The sequence below is a fragment of the Balaenoptera physalus genome (assembly GCF_965194825.1).
Source record: "Balaenoptera physalus genome assembly, chromosome: 18".
NCBI lineage: Eukaryota > Metazoa > Chordata > Mammalia > Artiodactyla > Balaenopteridae > Balaenoptera > Balaenoptera physalus.
The window spans coordinates 11,141,078-11,165,301 of NC_138899.1; the positions used below are offsets into that span (position 1 = coordinate 11,141,078).

Genomic DNA, 24,224 nt, shown 5'->3' on the forward strand with positions numbered 1-24,224 from the left:
CACCTACCTGTCGGCAGTTATGTTCCCCCAACTTGAGGACAGGGTATTTATATAAACTGAGAAGTGGCAACAGAGAGCTGCAAGGCTGGAGACAGGATAGGCGGGGAAGCATCAGGGACAGCAAGAGAGGCAAATGTTGGAGGGTCGGGAAGAGGTTTCAGCACCTGCCTATCAGCAATGTTGCTGATACTCTAAAAACAGAAGAAAAAAGCCAACAGGAGCCAGTCCACTGGCCTGAAGCTGAAGTGCAACACAACTGGGATAGAAATTAAGGCATGTCTAGGCAGACTTCTCTAAGTTGACCTTGGGCACATTTACTTTTCCCATCCCCATGTGTGCTGAAGGCGCCAGGACCCACAGGACTTAATTTGGGGTGTAGGCTCTGGGAAGGGCCCTGCATGAAAGCCTGCTGCCATGGCCTTGGTGGGGTGTGCAGGCGTGCTGAGAACGAGCCAGTGTGCTAAGGCAGATGAAGGGCATTATAAGCTGGTCCCCAAGAGCCTTAGAAGTAGGTGACTGGGTGTGGACACCTGACCCATGTTGAACAGGCCACAGAAGCTGGCCCCTTCACAGGCCAGGAAAGGACTTTCTGCAAGGGTCTGGGTAGACCCCTTCAGGGGCTCCTCTGGCTCCAGGGGTGAGCTCCGGTGTCCAGGGACATTACCAGGCCCAGATGTAGGAAATGGGAAGGTGGGATGCATAAAACCAGGCGGGTCCTGGTATGGGACACCGCTGAGTCAGGAAGCACCGAGCAAGCAGATGTAAAAAAGTTCCAGAGCAGGGCTTCCCTGGTGGCGCAGTGGTTGAGAATGTGCCTGCCAATGCAGGGGACACGGGTTCGAGCTCTGGTCCAGAAAGATCCCACATGCTGTGGAGCAACTGGAGCAACTGGGGCAACTGGGGCCGTGAGCCACAATTACTGAGCCTGCGCATCTGGAGCCTGTGCTCCGCAACAACAGAGGCCGCGATAGTGAGAGGCCCGCGCACTGCGATGAAGAGCGGCCTCCGCTTGCCGCAACTGGAGAAAGCCCTCGCACAGAAACGAAGACCCAGCACAGCCATAAAAAAAAAAAAAAAAAAAGTTCCAGACCAGGAGCCACTGACTTGGTTTCTGAACCCAACTCTGCCATTCTCCACTTTGAGAGTCACTTAAGCCTCTCCTAGCCTCAGTTTCCTCATCTTTATGAACGACTCACCCAGCTTCTTCACATGGTGATCAGCGAACAGAATGCGATACTGTATGTGCATGTAGTTGGCAAACAAGCAAGTCTCAACCAGCGGTTCTCAAAGTGTGATCTGGGGACACCTGGGGGTGGGGGCGGGGTGCCCTGAGACCCTTCGAGAGGGTCTGCGAGCTCTTCCCTTTTCCAAATAGATTGTGCATGAGCCTGGAATTTCCTGGCAAACTTCCTCCAAGACAGCTGATATGAGACTCCAATGGTCCTTAATTAAACTGAAGAGATTTTCAAACATATAAAACCATGCCACTTTTTTTTAAATAGTTATTTTCATTATAGATGTCATTTGCGTTAAATTTGAATGGATTTGTTATTTTTAAATGAATATTTAAAATTTTTGTTTTAATTCCTCATACCGTTAAAATCAACAGATACAAGCAAAAGCTCTTCGGGGTCCTCAATAATTTCTCAGCCTGTAAAGGGGTCCTGAGGCCAGACAGTTTGGGAACCGCTGTGCCCAACAACAGCGGAGGCGAGCCGCCTCTCAGCAGCCTCTCAGCATCCTCTGAGAGGCTGACTCCAGGCCCCCTTTTATAAAACACGCATACGTTCATGGTTTCCACGTGTGGGGACGCTAGTTTTGTTTTCTGGGTCTCAGAGATCCAACGCTTGTACCCATTTCCCCGGCTCAAGCAAGGGCCCTCCCACAGGGAGGCACGGACAGTGTGGGGCGACCCTCGCGGGGCGTCGGCGACCTTGGCAGAGGTCGAGCCCGCGCGCGCGGGAGGCGCACGGTGCTCCCGGCCGGCGGGAGTTCCCGCCAGGGGGCGAGAAGGCCGCGCCTGCGCGGCGCTGAGCCGGGTACCGACCCACGGCGAGCCTGGCCGGGTGGCGGGGGACTGGGGACGTGCACTCACAGCCTCAGCAGCGCCGCTGCCGCCGCTCCGCGCGCCGCCCTCCTCAGCAGACGCACCACCATCTTGTCTGCGCGTGGGCCCCGCCCCCGCCATGTCCGTCTCCGCTTCGTCCCGCCCCCGTCGCCACGCCCCCACGCCGCCGCGTCCCGCGCACGTCCTGCCCAGAGCCCGTGTCTCCACGCCCCGCCCCGTCCCCGGAAGCCACGCCCCCCTGCCCTTGCGCACCTGCCCCCTCCGGCTGTCAGAGCTTCCAGGCTGTAACGCGAGGCAGAGCAGAGTCCGAATGGGTGGATTTTTGGGTGACTGAATCCAACCCTTCCCGTGCTTCTGGGTTTTTAGGGCGGGTTTTGAGAGACCTTGCATTTTCCCAGCCAGACGTGGCCAGATTTTCTAGGGATTTCTTTGTTGTTTTTGTTTAAATACTATACCTAACAAAGATTGTGAGTCTCACCGTGTGCGTGCCTCGGTTAACAGTCAATCCATTATGGGACATATATGACTGCAATAGGGTCAGAATAGATGCTGCTGGCAGCTTTCTGGGCCAGAGAAATGCTTGTTGAAGACACGGGGCAGCGAACACAACGCTTCACTCCAACTCCTTCCTGCCAGTCTGTCAAAACTCGGGCTTCACAGTCAGGAGAATGCTAAGATATTAAAACAGGTTACCAGCTGTGTGACTTTGGACAAATGACTTAAGCTCTCCCTGCTGCAGTTTCCTCCTATAAGATGGGAATATAAATAGTACTCACCTCATAGGGTTATTATAAGGATATGTTGCGTTAATATACCGAGAGCTTAAAACCTCTTCTGGCCCAGAGCACGTGCTCAGTAATGTTAATTACTGCTCATTATTATTATCACACCAATTCCTTTCTTAAAAATCTTTGGTGACGTCCAATGAGAAGTGTTAAAATGAAAAACAAATGAAGAACAACCTTGAAAATTCCCTGAGCAGACAAAATCTGTTTCATCACACAAGCAAAGCCTAATTTAGCTTGTTTTGCAAGACAACTTGACCTAGGTCATTTCTTGCTTATGCCTCTGGAAACGACAAGCAAAAACTTGAACTATTTCCCAAGGTAACCACTGACCAATTCCCTATATTGAAGAAAACTCTAGTATTGTAACCAATCACTGTGAAGAATAAACAGTCACTACTTTCTCACTAAATAAGCTGCTTTGTAACAATATATCCCCGAGCCTCATTCCATGTTTTGGTTTGAGTGCTCCCAGTTTGCAAAATGTCTTTTTGATGTGGGCACAATAAACTTTTACCAATTACTATTTCGGGGATTCATTGGTTTTACTTCTGTTATTTATGAAATTTTGACAGAAGCATTTAGAATAAAACCCCAGTTCTTCACCATGACCCTGAAGTCCTTACTCTATCTGGCCCCTGCCTGTCCCTTCAACCTTATCTCAGCCCCACCCATCTTCTTTCTGTGGGTTTTTTGTTTTTTGTTTTTTGTTTTTTTAGTGCGATAAGCCCCCTCCCACTTCAGGGCCTTTGCACATGCTGTTTCCTATCCCCAGAACGCTTATGGCTATACTGTCGCATCCTCCTGGACATTTACCCTACCTGCCACCTGCTCAAAGAGCCTGAGCTGACAACCCAAACTAGAGTATCCCCCTGGTCTATTTCACTGGCACAGCAACCTGATCATTTCCCTCACAGCCCTCATCACAATGTTTATTTATCAATTTGTGAATTTACTTTCTTATTGTTGCCTTTCCCCTGGTGGTTCTCAAGGTGGGAGGGAACTACTGCCCATAATCAGCTGGGCTTTCAGAGAGCATTATTGTCATTTAGGGTGCAGGGCTAGGGATGTTCGGGCAATCCCACTCATAGAAAGGCTGCTAGTGCTCTGGTCTAGAAACACCATCTATAGGAATAGAATGTGAGCTCTTTGAGAGCAGGGACCCGGTATATCTTGTCATTGCTGTGTGCCCACAGCACCTGGCTCAATGACTTGTAACCTGTAGGTATTTAATAAATATAAGATGAAAACGTTCCTCCAGCCTCATTATAATTCTGAGAACTGCCATATGAGTTGTTATCCTTACTAAAAATGCCCTGGTCCTTACGGCTGTTTAGGTAAAATACAACCTCCAATGACTTATTTGCTAAATGATTCAATTTCTTTCAGATTCTGCTTGAAGAAATTGCAGCTGTGCCCATTCTCATCAGGACTGCTGTGTTTCTGTTTTCTTTTTAAAGTTTATTTTTATTTTTATTTTTTGGGCTTCCCCGGTGGCACAGTGGTTAAGAATCTGCCTTCCAGGACATGGAAGCAACCTAAGTGTCCATCGACAGATGAATGGATAAAGAAGATGTGGCACATATATACAATGGAATATTACTCAGCCATAAAAAGAAACGAAATTGAGTTATTTGTAGTGAGGTGGATGGACCTGGAGTCTGTCATACAGAGTGAAGTAAGTCAGAAAGAGAAAAACAAATACCGTATGCTAACCCATATATATGGAATCTAAAAAAAAAAAAAAAAAAGGTCATGAAGAACCTAGGGGCAGGACGGTAATAAAGACACAGACGTAGAGAATGGACTTGAAGACATGGGGAGGGGGAAGGGTAAGCTGGGACAAAGTGAGAGAGTGGCATGGACATATATACACTACCAAATGTAAAATAGATAGCTAGTGAGAAGCAGCCACATAGCACAGGGAGATCAGCTCGGTGCTTTGTGACCACCTAGAGGGGTGGGATAGGGAGGGTGGGAGGGAGGGAGATGCAAGAGGGAAGAGATATGGGGATATATGTATATGTATAGCTGATTCAGTTTGTTATAAAGCAGAAACTAACACACCATTGTAAAGCAATTATACTCCAATAAGTGTGTTAAAAAAAAAAAAAAAAAGAATCTGCCTGCCAATGCAGAGGACACGGGTTTGAGCCCTGGCCCGGGATGATCCCACATGCTGTGGAGCAACTAAGCCCATGCGCCACAACTACTGAGCCTGTGCTCTAGAGCCTGCGAGCCACAACTACTGAGCCCGCGTGCCACAACTAATGAAGCCTGCGCGCCTAGAGCCCGTGCTCCACAACAAGAGAAGCCACCGCCATGAGAAGCCCCTGCACCACAACAAAGAGTAGCCCCCGCTCACCACAACTAGAGAAAGCCCGCACCCAGCAACAACCCAACGCAGCCAAAATAAAATAAATTTATTTAAAAAAAAATTAAAACAAAAATCAATTCAAATAATACCTTGCATAGAAAGAGCAAGATGCAAATTTACCCAAAGCCAGTTAAGCCTCAGGGCCACTGACTTGCACTGGTCCCCTCCAAGTCCCCACCAATGTGTTCACAAGGGCATTTTTTTTTGTAAACTGTACCAAAGTAAAATATTTTAACTACCATTGGTTAAGACACTTTCTTCATCTACTTCAACTGTTCCTCTCTTGGGCTTCCTTTGTGTTGGGTGCCGTTGGAGTGGCTGCAGGTATTTTGGGAGTCTGGCCAAGGAGAAGCTGAGCTGCGATATATTTGGTTTAGATTTAATAGAATACATTTATGTGATTTGCAATCATTTCCATGTTTGGTTATTACTAGCAGTCCTGGTTTAGGAATGGCTTTCAGAAATTCTGCTATCCACTGTGCTGACTCACCAGCATAAAGATGCAAAGGTCAGAGGTCATACCCCAATAAGGATGTGCCCCTGGGGCACCTGACACCAGAAGTGTGAGTAGTAGAAGAGAAACAAAGTTTGAAAGGCATGGAGCCAGAGACCATCTGTGGAAAATTCTTCCAGTTATCAGAAATGTAAAATTGTAAAGAGAGAGTTTGGTTCTTATCTGTATCTGGCCAACACGGATGCTCTCTCCTGTCTGGACTACACTCTAATAACATTGTGGTGGCTTTCGCAGTATCGGCCCAGCTCGGCTAGGACCACTTCTCCCAGAATTTCCTTGCCTGTGTGGTACCGGGTTGGGGTCATTCACAAGAGACATTTGCATGAGCTCTGGAAGGTGGAGGTGAAGCAGCAGGTCATGTGCGCTCACCCTGCTGACACGGGGCAGTCAGTGTTAACTTCCTCTCTTTTGAGATTATCTACAGATCTCATTACTTTACCTTTACATCCACCCATTTTTTTCAACTCAAACATTTATCGACATGATTCCTGACCTCAAGAAGCTAATCTGAATGAAATTCAGGCACGTGCTACAACATGGATGGACCTTGAGGACATCAAGCTAAGTGAAATAAGCAAGTCACAAAAGGACAGATGCTGTACAACTTCGCTTATATGAGTCTCCTAGAGTAGTCAAATTCATAGAGACATAAAGGAGAATGGGGGTTGCCAGGGGCTGGAGGGAGGGGAAATAGGGAGTTAGTGTCTAATGGGTACAGAGTTCAGTTTTGAAAGATGAAAACAGTTCTGGGAATGGATGGTGGTGATGTTTGCACAACAGTGTGAATGTACTTAACGCCACTGAGCTGTACGCTTAATATGGTTAAAATGGTGAATTTTATGATGTTCATATTTTACCAAATAAGAAAAAAGATTTTATTTACTTATTTATTTTTATTTATTTATTTTTAAACGGAAGTATAGTTGATTTATAATATTATGTTAGTTTCAGGTGTATACCATAGTAATTCAGTATTTTTATATACTACACTCCATTTAAAGTTACTATAAAATATTGGTTATATTCCCTGTGCCATACATTACATCCTTGTATGTTATTTATTTTATACCTAGTAGTTTATACCTCATAATCCCCTTTATCTTGCCCCTCCCCCCTTCCCTCTCCCCATTGGTAACCACTAGTTTGTTCTCTGTGTCCATGAGTCTGTTTCTGTTTTCTTATATTCATTCATGTTTTATTTTTTAGATTCCACATAAAAGTGAAAACATCTAGTATTTACTTGTCTTTCTCTGTCTGACTTACTTCACTAAGCAAAATACCCTCCAGGTCCATCCGTGTTGTTGCAAATCGCAATTTTTTATTCTTTTTTTTTTATAGCTGAGTAATATTCCATTGTATGTATATACCACATCTTTATCCATTCACCTGTTGATGGACGCTGAGGTTGCGTCCATATCTTGGCTATTGTGAATAATGCTGCTATGAACATTGGGTTGCATATATCTTTTCTAATTAGGATTTTCATTCTCTTTGCGTAAGAAAATGCAAACAGGAGTGGAATTGCTGGATCATATGTAGTTCTATTTTTAATTTTTTAAAAAGGAGATTTTGAAAAGAAGCTATCCATGAAAGAGGTAGACAGGTGTAAGGGGGAAAAATGGGTGGGTTCTGAGGTCTGCTGGTGATATGGAGAAAAGGGATATGGAAATAGAAAGGATGCTGCAATTCCCTCTATGTGACAGGGGCAGGGAAACCAGGAGGCTCTGCAGAGACGGGATAGCTCCCGGGACGTGGAGAGTGAACCTGAGAGTGTTAGGAGAAAAGCAGAGCAAGCAGAGAGAACACTGCTCCAGATTGTAAACCACAGGAATGGCCAAGTCTCAACCAGTGTTGCCCTACAACATAAAGGTCTCCTGAGTGGAAACACGTTACATTGTTACCACGTGGTGTTATGTCATGAGACTCGAATAACTCTCACCGTTAACCGTCGAAATATTGAGTTTTCGTACTGGCTCAACTACAACTACAGTTTTGGAAAATAGTCACACCCAAGGAGATAGTGGATAAAAATATCTGATCAAACCATGGTTTACTACAACCATTTCGAGCTTAAATAACCATTTAAAGCCATAACAGTTAGGAAAATGAAGCTGCATTATTCTTTTGTTACAAACACCAAAGCCTCTTTATTATAATTCATTTTCCCCTTCCTTTTGGTGTCTGGCTGATGTAGGTTATTTTCACCAAAGTTGCGTCTCAAAGGCTGGAGGGCCAGTGTCACTGATTCAAGACTTCAGAATGTTGCACTTAGAAAGAGGAATATTAGAAGTTCTGTGGAATAATTTTTCAACAGTGGCATAGATGGAACTGCACTCTGAAATCATCCATCCCTCCTGCTGCTCTGATACAAAACCCTCCCAGCCTTACCTCCTGGCAGGCGCTGCCTTTGATAAGGTGGTGACTATGTCTGGCTTTCTTGGGAGAAAGGAGACTGTCTCTCAAATTTAGGCCAAATGCAAAATAACTAGAGACCACATTGTGGACCTTCTGAGCCTTAGCTTTCTCTCTATAAACTGAGGAAGTTAGACTAGCTGACCTCTAAAATTCCTTCTGGCTCTCAAATGCTGATTGTATAAGATCCTTTTCTAACCTCAGCCTCCAAAACTGTGCTGCAGTGCCGCCTAGTGTCATACGCAGGTTCTCCCCCTACCCCCGCCCCCGCCCCCACCCCGCTTCCCACACACTCTCTGGGGACTCTCCCAACCCTTCCCCTGATCCACTTTCTTTTTTACAAAGCACTTATCCACTTCTAAATTACTAGATAATAGGCTTATTTGTAATGTCTTTGTTGAATGTAAGCCCTATGAGAACAGGGATTTTTGCCTGTTTTGTTCACTGGTGTATCCCAAGCCCCTGGAACATATCATGGCACAGGGCAGATGTTTAGAATTAATTTGTCCAACTCAAAGTGTTGAGTCTTGAGGCATCCTCTGCCAAGATTATCCTTTACATCAGAGAGTCTCCAACCCCTGGGCCACAGACCTGTAACGGTCTGTAGCCTGTTAGGAACTGGGCCTCACAGCAGGAGGTGAGTGGCAGGCTAGCAAACGAAGCTTCATCTGTATTTACAGCTGCTCCCCATCACTTGCATTACCACCTGAGCTCCGCCTCCTGTCAGCATTATGGTGAGTTGTATAATTATTTCATTATATAGTACAATGTAATAATGATAGAAATAAAGTGCACAATAAATGTAATGCGCTTGAATCATCCCAAAACCATCACCCCGCCACCACCCCATCCGTGGAAAAATTGTCTTCCACGAAACCGGTCCCTGGTGTCAAAAAGGTTGGGGGCTGCTGCTTTACATAATTTTCCCTGTTATTTTAATTCACTTTATATGTTAAAAGTTATCTTCAGTTGCTGTTTCTTAATTGCCTACGTGGTGGGGTGAATAATAGCCCCGAAGATGTCTGCATGGTAATTTCCAGAACCTGTGAATATGTTATTTTGCAGTTTTGATGAAATTATGGATCTTGAGATGGGGAGATTATCCTGGATTATGTGGGTGGGCCCAATGTAATCACAGGGTCCTTGGGACGGGGAAGCAAGAGGATCAGAGTCAGAACAAGATGTGACATGGACTCAAGGTCAGAGTGATGAGAGGCCACAAGGCAAGGAATGTAAGCAGCCTCTAGAAGCTGGACACGGCGAGGAAACGGCTTCTCCCCTCCGGCCTCCAGGAGGGACAGAGCCGTGCTGACACCTTGCTTTTATCCCCATGAGAGCTATTTTGGACTTGTGACCTCCAGAACCCTAAGATAATAAAGCTGTGTTGTTTTAAGCCACCAAGGTTGTGGTCATTTAATACAGCAGCAACAAGAAATGAATATACTTGAAACGGAGCAGGACCCTGTGGTCCTTCCCCCTCACGTCCTCCACCTACCTTTGTCTATGGAAAAACTTTAGCCAAATAAGTTTAATCAGAGAAGTGAGAAAATGCAGAAACAAAGGAAAACAGTTCAACAGGACTGAATACTAATAGTTTAGTCATTAGCATAGTCAAGGACCTGTTTTATAGATACTGAAACCCTCACCAGGTGGAAGAAGTTAACTACATGATGACCAGACTGTAGCCATGACATAAGCTGCCACAATTCCGAGAACTGGCCTCAAGGAAATGGGAAAAAACTGACCCCGGAAAGGAAGATTAACTGTACTTAAAACAATCAAGATGACGCCAGTCAGACCACCACATGACCAATTTCAAGATGACCGTCAGAGCTGACTGTGCTGTTTCTACATGTAGTCTCCTCCCTCCATCTATAAAAGCTCTTGCCCACTGGTTGTCAGTGAAGGGGAGTCGGCCTTTGGACAGGCGTCCACACCCCCCCTCGCACCCGTTGCCGGCCTCTGAAATACAGCAAACTTTCCTTTCCACCAACATTGCCTCTTTATTGGCTTTTGAGTGGTGAGCAGCCCGACCCCACTTCCGGTAACACACCTAGTAAGAAGAAAACCTTCCCAAGCACACCTCCATAGACAAACTGGCTCTTAAAGAGTGCTTTTAACGCCAGTTCCAAGTCCAAAGTGACACTGTTGGTTCAAATGACCACAGATGTCTCTGTTAGTGTCAGACAGAATCAACAAACTTTTGCTCTGTCCAGAACCTCCTTGACTGAAAGTTTCTACAGAGAGCAGCTTAAGTAATTTTTCAAGCCAGAATGGGAATCCTTTTTCTGTATGTCATTTGAAAAGGACTCTCCACCCCTGAACTGATTAAATAGAGACACCAAGCACTTACTACTGCCTGAAGTCACATTACACACTTATTTGCTTATTGCCTGCCATTTCTGTCACTCATTTGTTTATGGTGTGTTGCTTTCCATTAGAATGTAAGCCCCATGAGGGTGGGAACTGAGTTTACTCTGTTTGCTACTGTATTTTCAATGCCTAAAATGATGCCTGAGACACAGTAGATGCTAAATAAATATTTGTTGAGTGAATGGCTGGGAAGTTGACTTGCTAAGAAGATTTAAGAAATCCTTCAGCACCACTTTGCCCTACCTCTGAGAAAAAACAAATGATAGCAATTCAAATGCAGCTGAAAATGATGAGATTAAGAAGAAGAAGAAAAAAAAAAAGCAAGCAGTCCCAGGTTGTTAGTTTTGAGTGATGGGAGGAAATGAAGGAGTCACATGAAGATAAGAGAATGCGGGTGGCACAGGAGTTACAGACAGGCTTCAAAATGATCCCTTGCCGTCTCTTCACAAATTATGCATTGAGGAAATAAAAGAGATATTTGCCTATTATAAGAATCTATTAGGTCCAGCAATCCCACTGCTGGAGTGGGATATCCAGAGAAAACTATAATTCGAAAAGATATATGCACCCCTATGTTTGTTGCAGCACTATTCACAATAGCCAAGACATGGAAGCAACCTAAATGTCTGTCGACAGAGGAATGGATAAAGAAGATGTGGTACTTACATACAATGGAATATTACTCAGCCATAAAAAGAATGAAATAATGCCATTTGCCACAGCGTGGATGGACCTAGAGATTATCATACCAAGTGAAGTAAGCCAGACAGAGAAAGCCAAATATCATGATATCGCTTATATGTGGAATCTAAAAAAATGATACAAATGAACTTGTTTACAAAACAGAAACAGACCCACAGACATAGAAAACAAATGTATGGTTACCAAAGGGGAATGGTGGGGAGATAAATTAGGAGTTTGGAATTAACATATACACACTACTATATATAAAATAGATAACCAAAAAGGGCCTACTGTATAGCACAGGGAACTATACTCAATATTTTGCAATAACCAATAAGGGAAAAGAATCTGAAAAAGAATATATATATATATATATATAAAACTGAATCACTTTGCTGTATACCTGAAACTAAACCAACATTGTAAACCAACTATACTTCAATTAAAAAAAAAAAGAATCTATTAGGAATTTTGGTTATTAACGTATGCAGCCAGGGAGAGAGGCCCATGTCTTGGCCACTACCAGGTAGCCCTATGAAAAGTAAACAGTAAAGATGTTAAAAAAAAAAAAAGTAAATAGTAATAACGTGAAAGAACTAATGTGCAAGGTTATTCCCTATATCATGGTTTGTTATCTCAAAATATTGGGGAAAAAAATCTAAATGTTCATCACCAGGGAACCGATTTTTTAAAGTATGGTACATGAAACAACAGAAAAGTATGCAACCATAAAAAGAATAAGGAAATAAATTATTTCCTTAATAGTTTATTTCCTTATTCTTTTTACTAATATAATGTACTAATATAGAAACTATTTTGTTATGTATAATAGAAGACATTGCTAGTGAAAAAAGACAAGGCACAGAACAATTGTATTATATTCTATCTTTTGTGTAAAAAGAAGAGTAAAATAAAAATGTTTCATATTTTCATATAGTCAATTATTTAAAAACTCTGAAAGGATAAAATAATGCTGCTAAGGACAGGGGTTACCTGTTGGAGAAGGCGGGAACAAGGCAAATGGAGAAAGGGAAGGGAAAGGTTTTCACTGTATCCCTTTTGCAATTTTAAAACTTTTGAATCATGTATATGTATTATTTATTCAAAACACTAAATTTAAATCATATGAACAACAAGGCAAAAAGAAGAAAAGAGAACACAGTCTCACCCAGCTAGACCTGGGTCCCTAACTCAACCTGATGCAGAGCTCCCTGCACCGTGTTTGTATGTGGACAGTGGGATACCATATGCATTTTAGCATCTTTGTGGCCACCGAGCTGTGTCTGTTTCATATCCCATATTGGATTAAAAACTCCCAAAGTCCCAGCCTGTTTCCCGGAGTGAGGGCCCAGGAACTTGCACAGCTGACAGAGTCTTCACAGCCTCTATGGACAGGAGACTTGATAAAATGTGTAACGTTGAAACATATAATGAAAGCTGGTTGGTTAAGACCCTCTGGCTTTGGTGGAATAATCTTTAATGCACCAGACAAGAAGATTGCTAACCAGCCTTATTACTGACAATTTCCTAATATCCCTGATAGGGCAGGCAGGTGATTTGAGGATTATCCAGACGCTGACAAATCCCCTGGGCCCTGACAGTCTCGTTTACAAAAGAATCAAATCTGTTTATTGCTGATAATAGATGGTACGCCTTAAGGTTTGCTTGTAAGTAACATGTGCGTCGCTTTTTTTTTTTCTTTTCTTTTGGCAACAGGAACCAAACTTGGATTCATCCTGATAAACTGGGCATTTGGGACTTTACGGGATGTAATTGCTCTAACAGTTTCCTAATCCCTATTTGCTAAACCTTTGCACCCCAGCTCACCATGGCATAAACGGCCTTGATCCAGGGCAAAATGGTCCATGTAACCAAAGAGCCTATTCTTGTGGCTACATTCACTAATCATTCTTCCTCGTTTTTATGTGTAGTTCTGAGAATTATTTAAAAGGACAAAGCAAGTCTTGAATTTGTAGGTGTGACAAGCTGAACTCTCTTCATTTGTCTCTGTATTCCTTGCAACAGGTACAGTAGCTAACACACTGGAGATTCTCAAAACCAGTTGTGGGATTGCCTTGTTCATAAACTATCATCATTTCTCCAGTGAAATGTTCTCAGATATCTAAATTTTAACAAACTACAATTGGAAACCCAAATAGAGAGTAATTTAAATTAGCTTTGTCATTCATTTTGATTTATAAGTAAAATGTCATCTGCCAAATTCTAAACCTATGCATATTGTCAGTATTTAATCTTATCCATAACATCTCAGTGAAGGTGGTTATTTTTTAAAGTATTGCTGCATAAGAAAAATTTTCTAAGCATAAGTTAATATCTCACTTAGCAAGATCTGCCTGACCTTTGATCTTATGACTATTTTCCTATGTAAGTTGCACCTGAAACTGATAACACTAGCCCAGACCCGGAGGGAACTCTGGGCACCTATACTTTTTTTTTGGAGGGGGAGGCACCTATACTTCTGCACTTTGCATACTAGTCTAGGGATCCATGAGGACCTGCCTGGTGAAGAACGCTATCATTGGTATCCAAACTCATCCTATCCCATCTGTAATATTCTTCATTCTAATTTTCTGCCTAATGAAACAATACAGCTAGCCATAGGATTTCCAGCCTTCAAACAAGGCCCCTTCTGAAGGTTTTGTCATTAGTTTTCTCAAAATTAGAGGAGCTTTAGGATTCCAGAAGTTGAAAAGGCCCAACTGTTAAATGTCTCTCTGTCTCTCTTTTTAAAATCCCATTTAGTATTCAGTATATGTTCATTATAGACAAATTGAAACCTATGGAAATAAATCAATAGGGGCATAGGGAGAAAGTTAACATCCCAAGGTAATTGTTAATATTCTGATGGCTTCCTTATAGACATGTTCTTATGCATTTTTCTCTGTGTGTGTGTGCGTGTGTGTGTGCGTATCTCTTTTTCTCTCTCCAGAGATGGATAATTAACATATATAGATAGACACACACACATACACATGTATCTTAAAAATAACATCACATATACATTCTGTTTAAAACTTGTGTTTTTCCTCTCAGTAAATCACTGAAACATATATTTTAGGTAATATTGTAACACTCCAACCCACATGGAGATACTCAGACTTTTGTGGAAAAGAAATCAAACAAAATACATATATAAAAATACTAAAGACAAATCCAGGGAGAGACCATATGTAAGCTGTGAAAATGAGTTCAGAGTATTAGAAAATTACTTCCTTCTAATTCAAATTTTTTTACTCTGGTAAACTTTGAAAAATATTTTTCACACCATAAAATTTTTATAGGAACACAGCTAGGAAATTCTCCTATTGTCATGCAATCCTAAGCTTAAAGTTCGCAAAATCTAGTTTTTGCTTCTTCTTTTTCTTCTTCTTTTTTTATTTTAAGCCTTTTAATTTAACTTATTGACCCCAGTATTTTTGCTACATCCATTGCTAGGATCAAATCGTTATTCTTTTCAAAAGCATTTCTTTAACCTGAGGTCAAACGAATGTGAAATATGAGGAAGTTATAAATAGACTGAAATCTAGAACAACCATAACCTTGATGTACTTTATCTAAATTTTTATAACTTTGAAGTACACCGAATACAGAAAGAATGCAGAGCTTTTCTTTTCCAGCCAGAGAAACCACACACACAAAAAGAATAAAAAATGATCTCTTTCTCATTTCTGTAGTCAATTTCTCAATCCAAAAAAAGAAAGTGGGGGAGGATTTAAGTCAATCCAACAAAAATAAACTGTTGCTACTGTTTATTGAGAAAATAATTCCTTGAGATTTCTTTTTCCCCAAAGAACTACAAAAAAAAAAAAAAAACCATAAAGAAGATCTCTAGCTTAGTTTATTTCCTAGAGGAAAAATTGTTTAACATCTGTTTATTTTGTAAAACCTACCAATAGCAAGTGGGCCCATAAAATTCCCCCCTTTTTTGTGTGTGGTGGGAAAGAAGCAGGGGGCAGGCTAACTTTGGCCTGCAGTTGGAATATAGTTTGCTGTCTGGAATTGCCCAGTCTTGTTTGGTTTCTATAAGATTCCCAAGGTCCATGAACTCATGTGTCCCAGATGAATAGCCCAAAGGGAGGGGCTTGGGTTGGACGGCTGGAGTGAGACCAGACAGTGGAAGACTCCGAAATCCAGGCAGTAGAGTCTAGACTTGACTCTCTGTGCAGTGGATTGGGTTGACTCCAGTTCTCCCCCCTCTCTACATTTACACCTTTCCATAGGCTCAGAGTAGGTAGAGTATCTCTCCTTGTCCCTTGACTTTGCGCTTGGCCAATGATGACAGTGTATCAGTTCCAGCTCTAGGCCTTGTGAGGCCTCACATCTTTCTGCATCATTGTGAGAAGAGCACACCCTGGCAAAGCCCACCAGGAAGAGGAGGAGGGGGAGGAAGGACCCGTGGAACAGAGCTTCCCCACAGACCTGCAGTAGAAACAAAGCTGCCCCAGTAGAGAGCAGAGCCCCCAGCCCAGTCCAGACTGGCTGAACCTCAGCAGACATATAAACGCTTGCCAGTAATAAGTACCCATCGTGTGACACCCCTGCGTTTTGGAAGGCTCTGCTGTGCTGCATCATTGCACTAATACAAACTGATACACACCTTTAACCAAAATAAAAATCATTAAACATTTTTTTAAGAACCTATACTTTAGGGAGTTTAATGTGTGGCTGTGTACAGGATGGATGAGATGGGGAAGAGATAGTATAGTAATCCGCATGTCAGGTGATGAGCCCAGAACACGTGTGGAGGCAGCAGGTACAGGATGAGGCCAGACACTGACAAAGGATTCACGGTTAGAGAAGTGCATATTATGTAAAACGAGATTCCCCTTTACACCCACAACATAGGAAAAATTAGAAAGTCAGATGATAGCAATTGCTGAGAATGGTGTAGGGAGATGGAAATTAGCATGCAATGCAGATGGGAGTGTAGACTATGCTATCTTCCCGAGAGCAGCTCAGCAGAACTCAGTAAAATTCCTATGTGTACACCCCATGACCCAGCAATCCCATGCCTGGGTGCAACTCAGGAAGTTTACCCAGGTCCGTAAGAGGCGGTAGATAAGGATGCTCACCCCAGCAATTTGTGGGAGCAGGTTGTTGGCGACAACCTAGTAATATCAAAGGGAAGGGCAGACAGCAGTTAGTAATGAACAAGAGGTACGTATAGCTGCATGGGTAGGTCATGCTGTGGAGGAGAGAAAAATGAAAAGAGAATGAGACCCATAGCCCAATACTGTATGTATGTACATATGTAGGGATGTATGTGTATATATATATATATATGTATATGTAAGTATATGCCTGTATTTTTCAGAATTATGTACATATGGACATATTCAAGGACATACACCAAACATATTACAGGAGGATGGAGTAAAGTGGGAATGGGAGCGAGGTTTGGAAATTAAGAAAAAAATAAGAGAAGGGTCTTACATATACAGATGATACTAGTGGAATTAGCTAAATTCTGGTACCTGAATTCCAAACATATGGATGTGAACTTTCATCAGAGAAAGTGGTGGCAGCTTCCAGACTGGAGGAGAACTTGAGTGAAGGGACAGGACTAGAGATGGTTTGAGAGCTCTCCATAGAGTGTTACCACTGGAGCTCTAACATGAATGAACTTTTATTCGTATAAATATGTGACTTCACTGGTTCTTCCATTGCAGTATATCCCATTTGTGCCAGCTATCGATTTATTGCCTCAGGGCTCCAAATCCACCTTACTTTGCCCTGCCCTGTGACGCTGGAGCTGGAACCCTGTAAACATGTCTCCTTTGCCTCCTGTCCCAATGGTAAGTTTTATCAGTAGCAGGGACGGGAAGGACGCTGCAGGTGAAAGGGACTTTTTTTCCCCTAGTTTCAGTGTCTTTTTTCTTGTTGCTACAGCGTAAAAGCCAGTGGGGCCAGCGGGAGACCCAGTGACACACACAGAGTCTGAGAAGTTTCACTGTCACTCCAGTAGGTAGCCTCCCAGGGTATTTCACCAGCATCCCAACTGCTTTGCCAGGGGGACCCAAGCACCCCAGCAAAATGCTACCCCATCCAGTGGCCTCGGTCATACCCTCCCCAATAAGTTCTTAACCTGTATGTCTTCCTTGGATAATCTGCCTCTGCTCTAGAGGTAGTGCTTTCTCCCTACAGCTGTGATTCCTGTGTCTTCAGAGTTCTCTTTACAGTTAATTCTCTCTTACCAATTTAGTCATCTCTATGCTAAATTTTCCCTGTTCAAATTACTGGTGTGGTTTCTCTTCCGACTGGACCCTTCGAACAGTAAAGCAGGAAACAGCACAGCACAAGCCTTTCCATGCTTCTCACCCTTCACAGCTAACTCGCACTGTCTCCTCTGTTTGTCTTCTTGATTCATTGCAATCAGAAATTTCATTGATAAATTCCTAACCGTCCAAAAGTCATCTTTCAGACCTTTTCTCTCTTAATTGCTTCTCCCTGATACCTACCATGTTTCAGATCATTCCTTTTGAAGCCAATATGGTTCTATACAGTAGCAAGAGCTAGCATGTTGGAGTTGGACAAAACTGCTTTGAAGTCTCAGCTCTGTCAGTTACAAGCCTGGTGACCGTAATCTTTGTGAGCCTTGGTCAGCCTTCTCATCTGTAAATTGGGGAATAATGATGTTGATACACAGGTCACAGATTATTTTAAAGAATAAATATGGTAATTTATGTAAAGCATCAAAGCATAGGGCCTGGCAAATAGTAGGCGCTCAACAAATGCTGGTTCCCGTATGTTAATGGCCCTCCACCATCCCCCCCCCAGTGGATTCTAGGCTCCCTTCTACAGCACCTTCCTTGGGCAATGTTACCACACAGGAGACTCTAACTACCACCCACTTACTCGGTCATGCCTTCTAGATCTATCTTCCTCCAAGACCTCTCTTCTAACCCAGCGAGGGGTCTGACGTCACCTGAGCACCTAATCACACCTACAACCCCCTTGCGAACCCCCCAACACCAAGCACTTTCTCGCCTGCACCTCCATGTGTCCTGGTCACAGCTGACCAGCCAGGGACAGGCACTCCAGCAAGAGCTACACCTCGAGGCCGGCCACAGCAAGCCTCCACCCAAAGCTGGGGGTCTCTCTACTGACACAGTGACCCTGGAGACCCAGTAGTCCCTCTCTGTGGGCTCTTTTAGTGTGAGACAGAGAGGAACATGGTATGCGCAGCCAGAACTGAAAGAAAACAAGAAAAGCCAATTTGCAGATGCCTCATGGCGATCACGCCTAGGGGTAGGCAGTGGCATTGAAGAGAAGGAGAAAGAGTCACAGAAGAAGCAGAGATGCAGCAAAGCCCTGTCATCGGGAGTGGAGTTCCTACAGAGCCAGCAGCAAAGGACACCCCGTGCCGGGCAGCTGGAGCGGCTGGGAGCTCCTGCTTGTCGTGAAGAACATGCCAAGACTCCAGGGAGCCTAGATGCTGAGATGACTTCCCGTCTTTCCTACTTCCCATTGCTTCACTTCACTCATTCATTCTCTCTGTCTCTGTCACTCTCTCATAGAAATAGCTTCATATAGCTTTACATAGCTTTTCCCCCCCTGATTGTAGTAGGAGATGCTCATTATCATGGTCTTTACAATAAATGCTGCCACCTGAAAAAACCCTGAAAGGGTCTTTGCTCCTTACAACCTGAAGGGGCTTAACGACATCCCAACAGAGCTTCAGACTTGTCTAGATCCATCTGCCAAACTGACCATAGGAGACCCTTTCCTGGATGTCTGCTGAACGTGTGCATGAATGCATACACACACACACACATGCACGCACACGCACACACACACTAGCAGGGGGATACAGGAAGAGTGAGCCAGGATGGGACACAGTAAAGAAGCAGCTAGAAAGGCAGGTAAGTGCCTTAAGACAAGGCATTGAGCAGATGCCAGTAGATTCAAGCTCTGGTTCTCAGACATCAGGGGGCATCAGAATCACCTCAATGGTCTGTTCAACCTCATCTTGCTGGGTACCTCCCCACCCCCTGCAGAGTTTCTGATCCAGCAGGTCTGGGTGCGGGCCTGAAAATATGCAGTTCTAACGAGTTCTCAAGTGCTGCTGCTGTTGTTGACCGGGGAACCACACTGAGAGCCACCAGAGTTTCAAGAAGAAGCGAATGGCTAAGAAAATCGAATACCTCAGAGGCTTGGCGTGAAGTACTGGACAGATTGAGGAAATGTCTATGCTGTCAGTTCAGATAGTAATTTCCAGAGAACAGCAGATTGGTGGCTTCCTGTCCCCTGAAAAAAATACCAAAAAAGCTATTCCTGTCCCCTGGGAATACCCCATTGTCAAAAGCTGCCGGCAGCGTGGGTGAGCCCTCTTCATTAAGGCTGCCGTCAATCACACTGCCCCAGAGCCCAGCCCTGACTAGGACAGTCGCAGTGGGTTAGCGGGTCAGTCAGCGTTTGTCACCCTCAGCATCCTGCACTTTTAACCAAACCCTCAGGTCAAAAGCCTTCAGTGCGATAAAGGCATTCGTGGTCTGAATCCACATTTCAATAGAACAGAAACTGAAAATAAGCAAAATCACTTTGAAAGGTGATTAAGAGAGTCAGCCCTTGAAAACAGCTATGATTTGTCCATCATGCAGGTTAGAGGTCAAAATAGGAACGAGGAAGCAAAGGCTCTAGAGCTCCCTCAGATGGACATTTTAATTTCAATTCTGTCCCCACTTTAGAGCACATTTCATTACTTGCTGAATACGGGAAGTTATTGGTTGCCTACCGTTTAGTTTCCTAGAGCTGCCATAGCAAATTACCACAAAATAGGTGGCTTAAAACAACAGAGGGACTTCCCTGGCGGTCCAGTGGTTAGGACTCCATGCTTCCACTGCGGAGGGCCCAGGTTCGATCCCTGGTCGGGGAACTAAGATCCCGCAAGCTGTGCAGCACGGCCAAAACAAAACAAAGCCCAAATCAAGGTGTCAATAGGGCCACACTCCCTCTGAAACATGTAGGGGAGGGTCTTTCCTCGCCTCTCCCATCTTCTCGAGATTTGCTGGCCATCCTCGGCATTTGCTGGCTTGCAGCAGACATCATCACTCCAGCGGCTCTTAGTCATCACGTGGCATCTCCCTGTATGTCTCTGCCCTCACATGGCGCTCTCCTCTTCTTATGAGGACACCAGTCATACTGGATTAGGGCCCACCTAACGCCAGTATGTCCTCGTCTTAACTAATTCCATCTGCAAGGACCCTCTTTCTAAATGAGGTCACATTCTGAGGTAGAGGGAAGGGGGAGGAGGGCGGGTAGGACTTCAACATATCTTTTCTGGGAGGACACAATTAACCCATATTATCTACCCAGGACCCTTTACTCTTTCCTGATGAAACCCAAGTTTTCCCAGGATTTCCCTGGCAGTCCAGTGGTTAAGACTCCGCGCTCCTAATGCAGGGGGCCCGGGTTCGATCCCTGCTCAGGGAACTAGATCCCACATGTCGCAACTAAAGATCCCACATGCCACAACTAAGGCCCGGCGCAGCCAAATTTATCTAAAACCAAAACAAACAAAAAACCCAGGTTTTCCCAAAAGCATGTTAACTGATACAACTATGAACAAAAATATCCAAGCTGATTGTGACCACCTAGAGGGGTGGGATGGGGAGGGTGGGAGGGAGGGAGATGCAAGAGGGAAGAGAAATGGGAACATATTGTATATGTATAACTGATTCACTTTGTTATAAAGCAGAAGCTAACACACCATTGTAAGGCAATTATACTTCAATAAAGATGTTTAAAAAAAAAAAAAAAATCCAAGCTGAGACTGGGAAGACCCTGCCCATGTGGCAATGGCTTGTCCCAACAAGTCATTCCTGTGTAAAAAATAGGTACCTGGGGTAACCCACAGACTATTCTCTTGAAGGGCTTACAGCTATGGGGACTCTGGGCAAAGTGACAAGCCTTTAAGAGATGGGCACATCAGAAGGCCATATATAGTCGTGGCACGTCTCAGATCATTAGTGTGCCAATTATCTGCTTTCCTGGATTTATCCCCGTTAGTTGGGGGAAGGGCGACCCTTTAAAAAAAAAATCTATCTAAGCTCTTATAATAAAGCCTAACATATAATAGGCACTCAAACTGCATAAATGTTTCAAATATTGTTAAATATGTTTATTTTGCTAAATCCTTTTTCTGCCCCATTGTGAGCAGTTATCTGCCTATGCCACAGAACGAGTGAGAAAGTATTTTACTAAAGGAGCAGATATTGGTTTTCCCAACTCGGAACCGAGGAAGTGGATGCAGAGCCTGAGGGACAGCTGTGGGTGATCAGGCTGGGACCACGTTCAGTGTTTTTGCAAGTAGATTAAATAAGACAAAGTGGCAAATGCTGAGGCAGAAAATGCTGGAATGTTGGCAGAGAGTCTGTTTTTTTCCTCAGGCACCAATAGTGGGTCCCCAGGGATTTGGATGTGGCTCAAGTGGGGCTCAAGTGGCCTTGGAAGGAGGTTGGGTAATAGGATGACTTTAGCTCAGCCCAGGAAAGACAGCGTGGACCAGACCTGCAGGGGTTTGAGTTCAGGTGCAGTCAGGATTTAGTGACAGTTTCCTTCCCATCCATCCCTGACCCACAAAGTTGGGTGCAAACTCAAGGAGACTTTGATGGACCCACTTACACATTGCAAAACAGATATGCTAGGAAAATTGTTAAAGATTTGGAAATGGGCAAAAGAGATTATTAGTATCCTTCCAATAAAATGCTGGGGTGTTTTCCCCTGACCATAAAGGAGTACCAGATCCTATAAGGGTGTGTGCACCTCTGTCTTTGATTGGACTAGTATACACTTCTGTAGAGACAGAAGTAAACTTGTAGAAAATGGATAGTCAGGCAAACGCTTCCTGTCTCTAGCAATGCCAGTGAGTCCTGTTCATAGTAACGCAAAAGAATCTTATCCAGTAGAGAATATAAATCCCTGTAAGTCTCAATCTCATTTGACCTGGTTATAACCTCTTACTTGTTCTTTCATTAATTAATAAGTTAAATAAAATCTTTAACATGCAAGCAGTTTATATTTGTCTGAGAGTCATATTTTACCTTTCAGGATATTATACTTTAACAGGTAAAGAGGTAAATAGGAGTAAAGTGAGGATGGCATGGATGCCTGGAGTCTCAAAGTTTCAACATACATGTAGTAACTATGGAGAAAATCAAGCCAGTGTTGGGGAGGGATGAGAAAGTAACATGTTGGGGAAAAATTCAAAAGCGGTGAAGTCTGTCATTGGACCTTTCCGATGCTCTTTTCTCTAACCTCCTAACACCCTAACTTTCCTCATCTTGCTGACCCAAGGCTATATAAATCTCCTCTCTAGAGACCCCACCAGGGTCTGAACCCACCCCACCATCCCCAAGATCCAAAATTCCTTCTTCCTTTCCCAGCAAGACCCTCTGCCTAACTAAGAGGTTGAAACTGAGTACAATTCCTCAAGGGTATTTTTTTCTTTCCTTTTTGAGAAAAAAAAAATTTAAGTTTAGATTTATGCCAAACTGGTGAAATTGTGGTAGAATATATAACACGATAGTTACCATTTTTAAGAGTACACTTTAGTGGCGTTAAATACATTAATAATATTGTATAAATATCATCACTATCTCTACCTAAAATTTTTTCATCTTCCCAAACACCAACTCTGTAGCCATTAAACGATAACTCCCACCCCTGTAAGTCCTACCCTACTTCCTGTCTCTATGAATTTGACTACTCTAGGTACCTCATATTAATGAAATCATACAGTATTTGTCCTTCTGTGACAGGCTTATTTCACTGAACATAGTGTCTTCAAGGTCTGTCCATGTGGTAGCATGTGTCTTAATTTCCTTCCTTTTTAAGACTGAATATTCCATGGTATGAATATACCACATTCTGTTTATCTGTTCATCTGTTGGTGATCATTTAGGTTGTTTCCGCCTTTTGGCTAATGTGAATAATGCTGTTATGCATTTTTTCTCTTCTTTTTAAATTACTTGGCCAGAAGAAGTTTTAAAAGATCTCTCACTGGGGCAGTGTGTGCAGTTTGAAGACTAGGAATTCCACTTTGCCTTGCCCTCATCTCCTCACAAACCAGGATCTGCAACCTGGCATCCCGCTGCTGAAAGATGGCTGCCCTCCAGCACACTTTCCTGAAGCATATGCCAAGGAATGCTTGCTACCTCCCCTCGCTCCCCATCCTATTAGCTGGTATATTAGTTTTGTACGGCTGCCATAACAAAATATCACAAACTGGGTGGCTTATAAAATAGAAATTAATACCCTACAGTTTTGAGGCCATAAGTCCAAGATCAAGGTGTTGACAGGTTTGGTTTCTCCTGAGGCCTCTCTCCTTGGCTTCTAAATGACTGTCTTCCCTCTGTGTGTGTCTGTGTTCTCATCTCCTGTTCTTATAAGGACACCAGTTATATGGGCCCACCCTCATGACCTCATTTAACTTAATTACCTCTTTAAAGGTCCTATGTCCAAATACAGTCACATTCTGAGGTACTGGGGGTTAGAACTTCAACATACGAATTGGTGGTGGTGGGGGACATAAGTCAGCCCTAAACAGCTGGTTCAGGGTTGAACCAGATTGACAGCATATCACTCTCACACACCCTGAAAGTTTTTACTCTGCTGGTTTGATGAAATTGGGCTTATGGAATAGGTGCGCACATTTATTGACATAGCCTGGAATCTGCTTAGTGGACAAAAAAACCACTTAAGACCAGACCGAAACTGCAGAAATCCCTGGAAGGAAATTTCATTAACTCACTGACTCAACTGCATCCCAGGACAGGGTTTTCTGGCTGCTTCCTAAGAAGAATGTCAGGATGCTGCCAGCGAAGGTGGTAATGGGGGTGGGAAGGAAGCTGGCTGTGGACTTTGTGATTTTGGGTAACTTGCTTAACTTACCGGGGCTTCAGTTTCCTCCTCTGTGAGAGGGAGGGTCTCTTTAGGCCCTTCCTGAATACTCAAACATGGGCCAGGAACTCCAGGCATCACCTGGAGCTG

The 24,224-nt window shown here is 43.6% G+C and overlaps 1 protein-coding gene and 1 long non-coding RNA gene across 11 annotated transcripts in view; one reads left to right on the forward strand and one right to left on the reverse strand.

Annotated features, from left to right (window-relative positions):
• Window positions 1-2,200, reverse strand: part of CLYBL (citramalyl-CoA lyase) — a 256,049-nt gene extending 253,849 nt beyond the window's left edge. For all 10 annotated transcript variants that reach the window (XR_014255987.1, XR_014255988.1, XR_014255989.1 and 7 more), the window contains exon 1: window positions 2,096-2,200. Coding sequence is in view for 6 of the 10 variants with exons in the window: in XM_082434690.1 (XP_082290816.1) it covers window positions 2,096-2,157 (62 nt within the window). In the remaining 4 variants the exon portion in view is untranslated. The remainder of the gene's footprint in view (window positions 1-2,095) is intronic.
• LOC309647423 overlaps window positions 1-24,224 on the forward strand; it is a 290,446-nt gene that overhangs the window by 187,340 nt on the left and 78,882 nt on the right. The window lies entirely within an intron of this gene.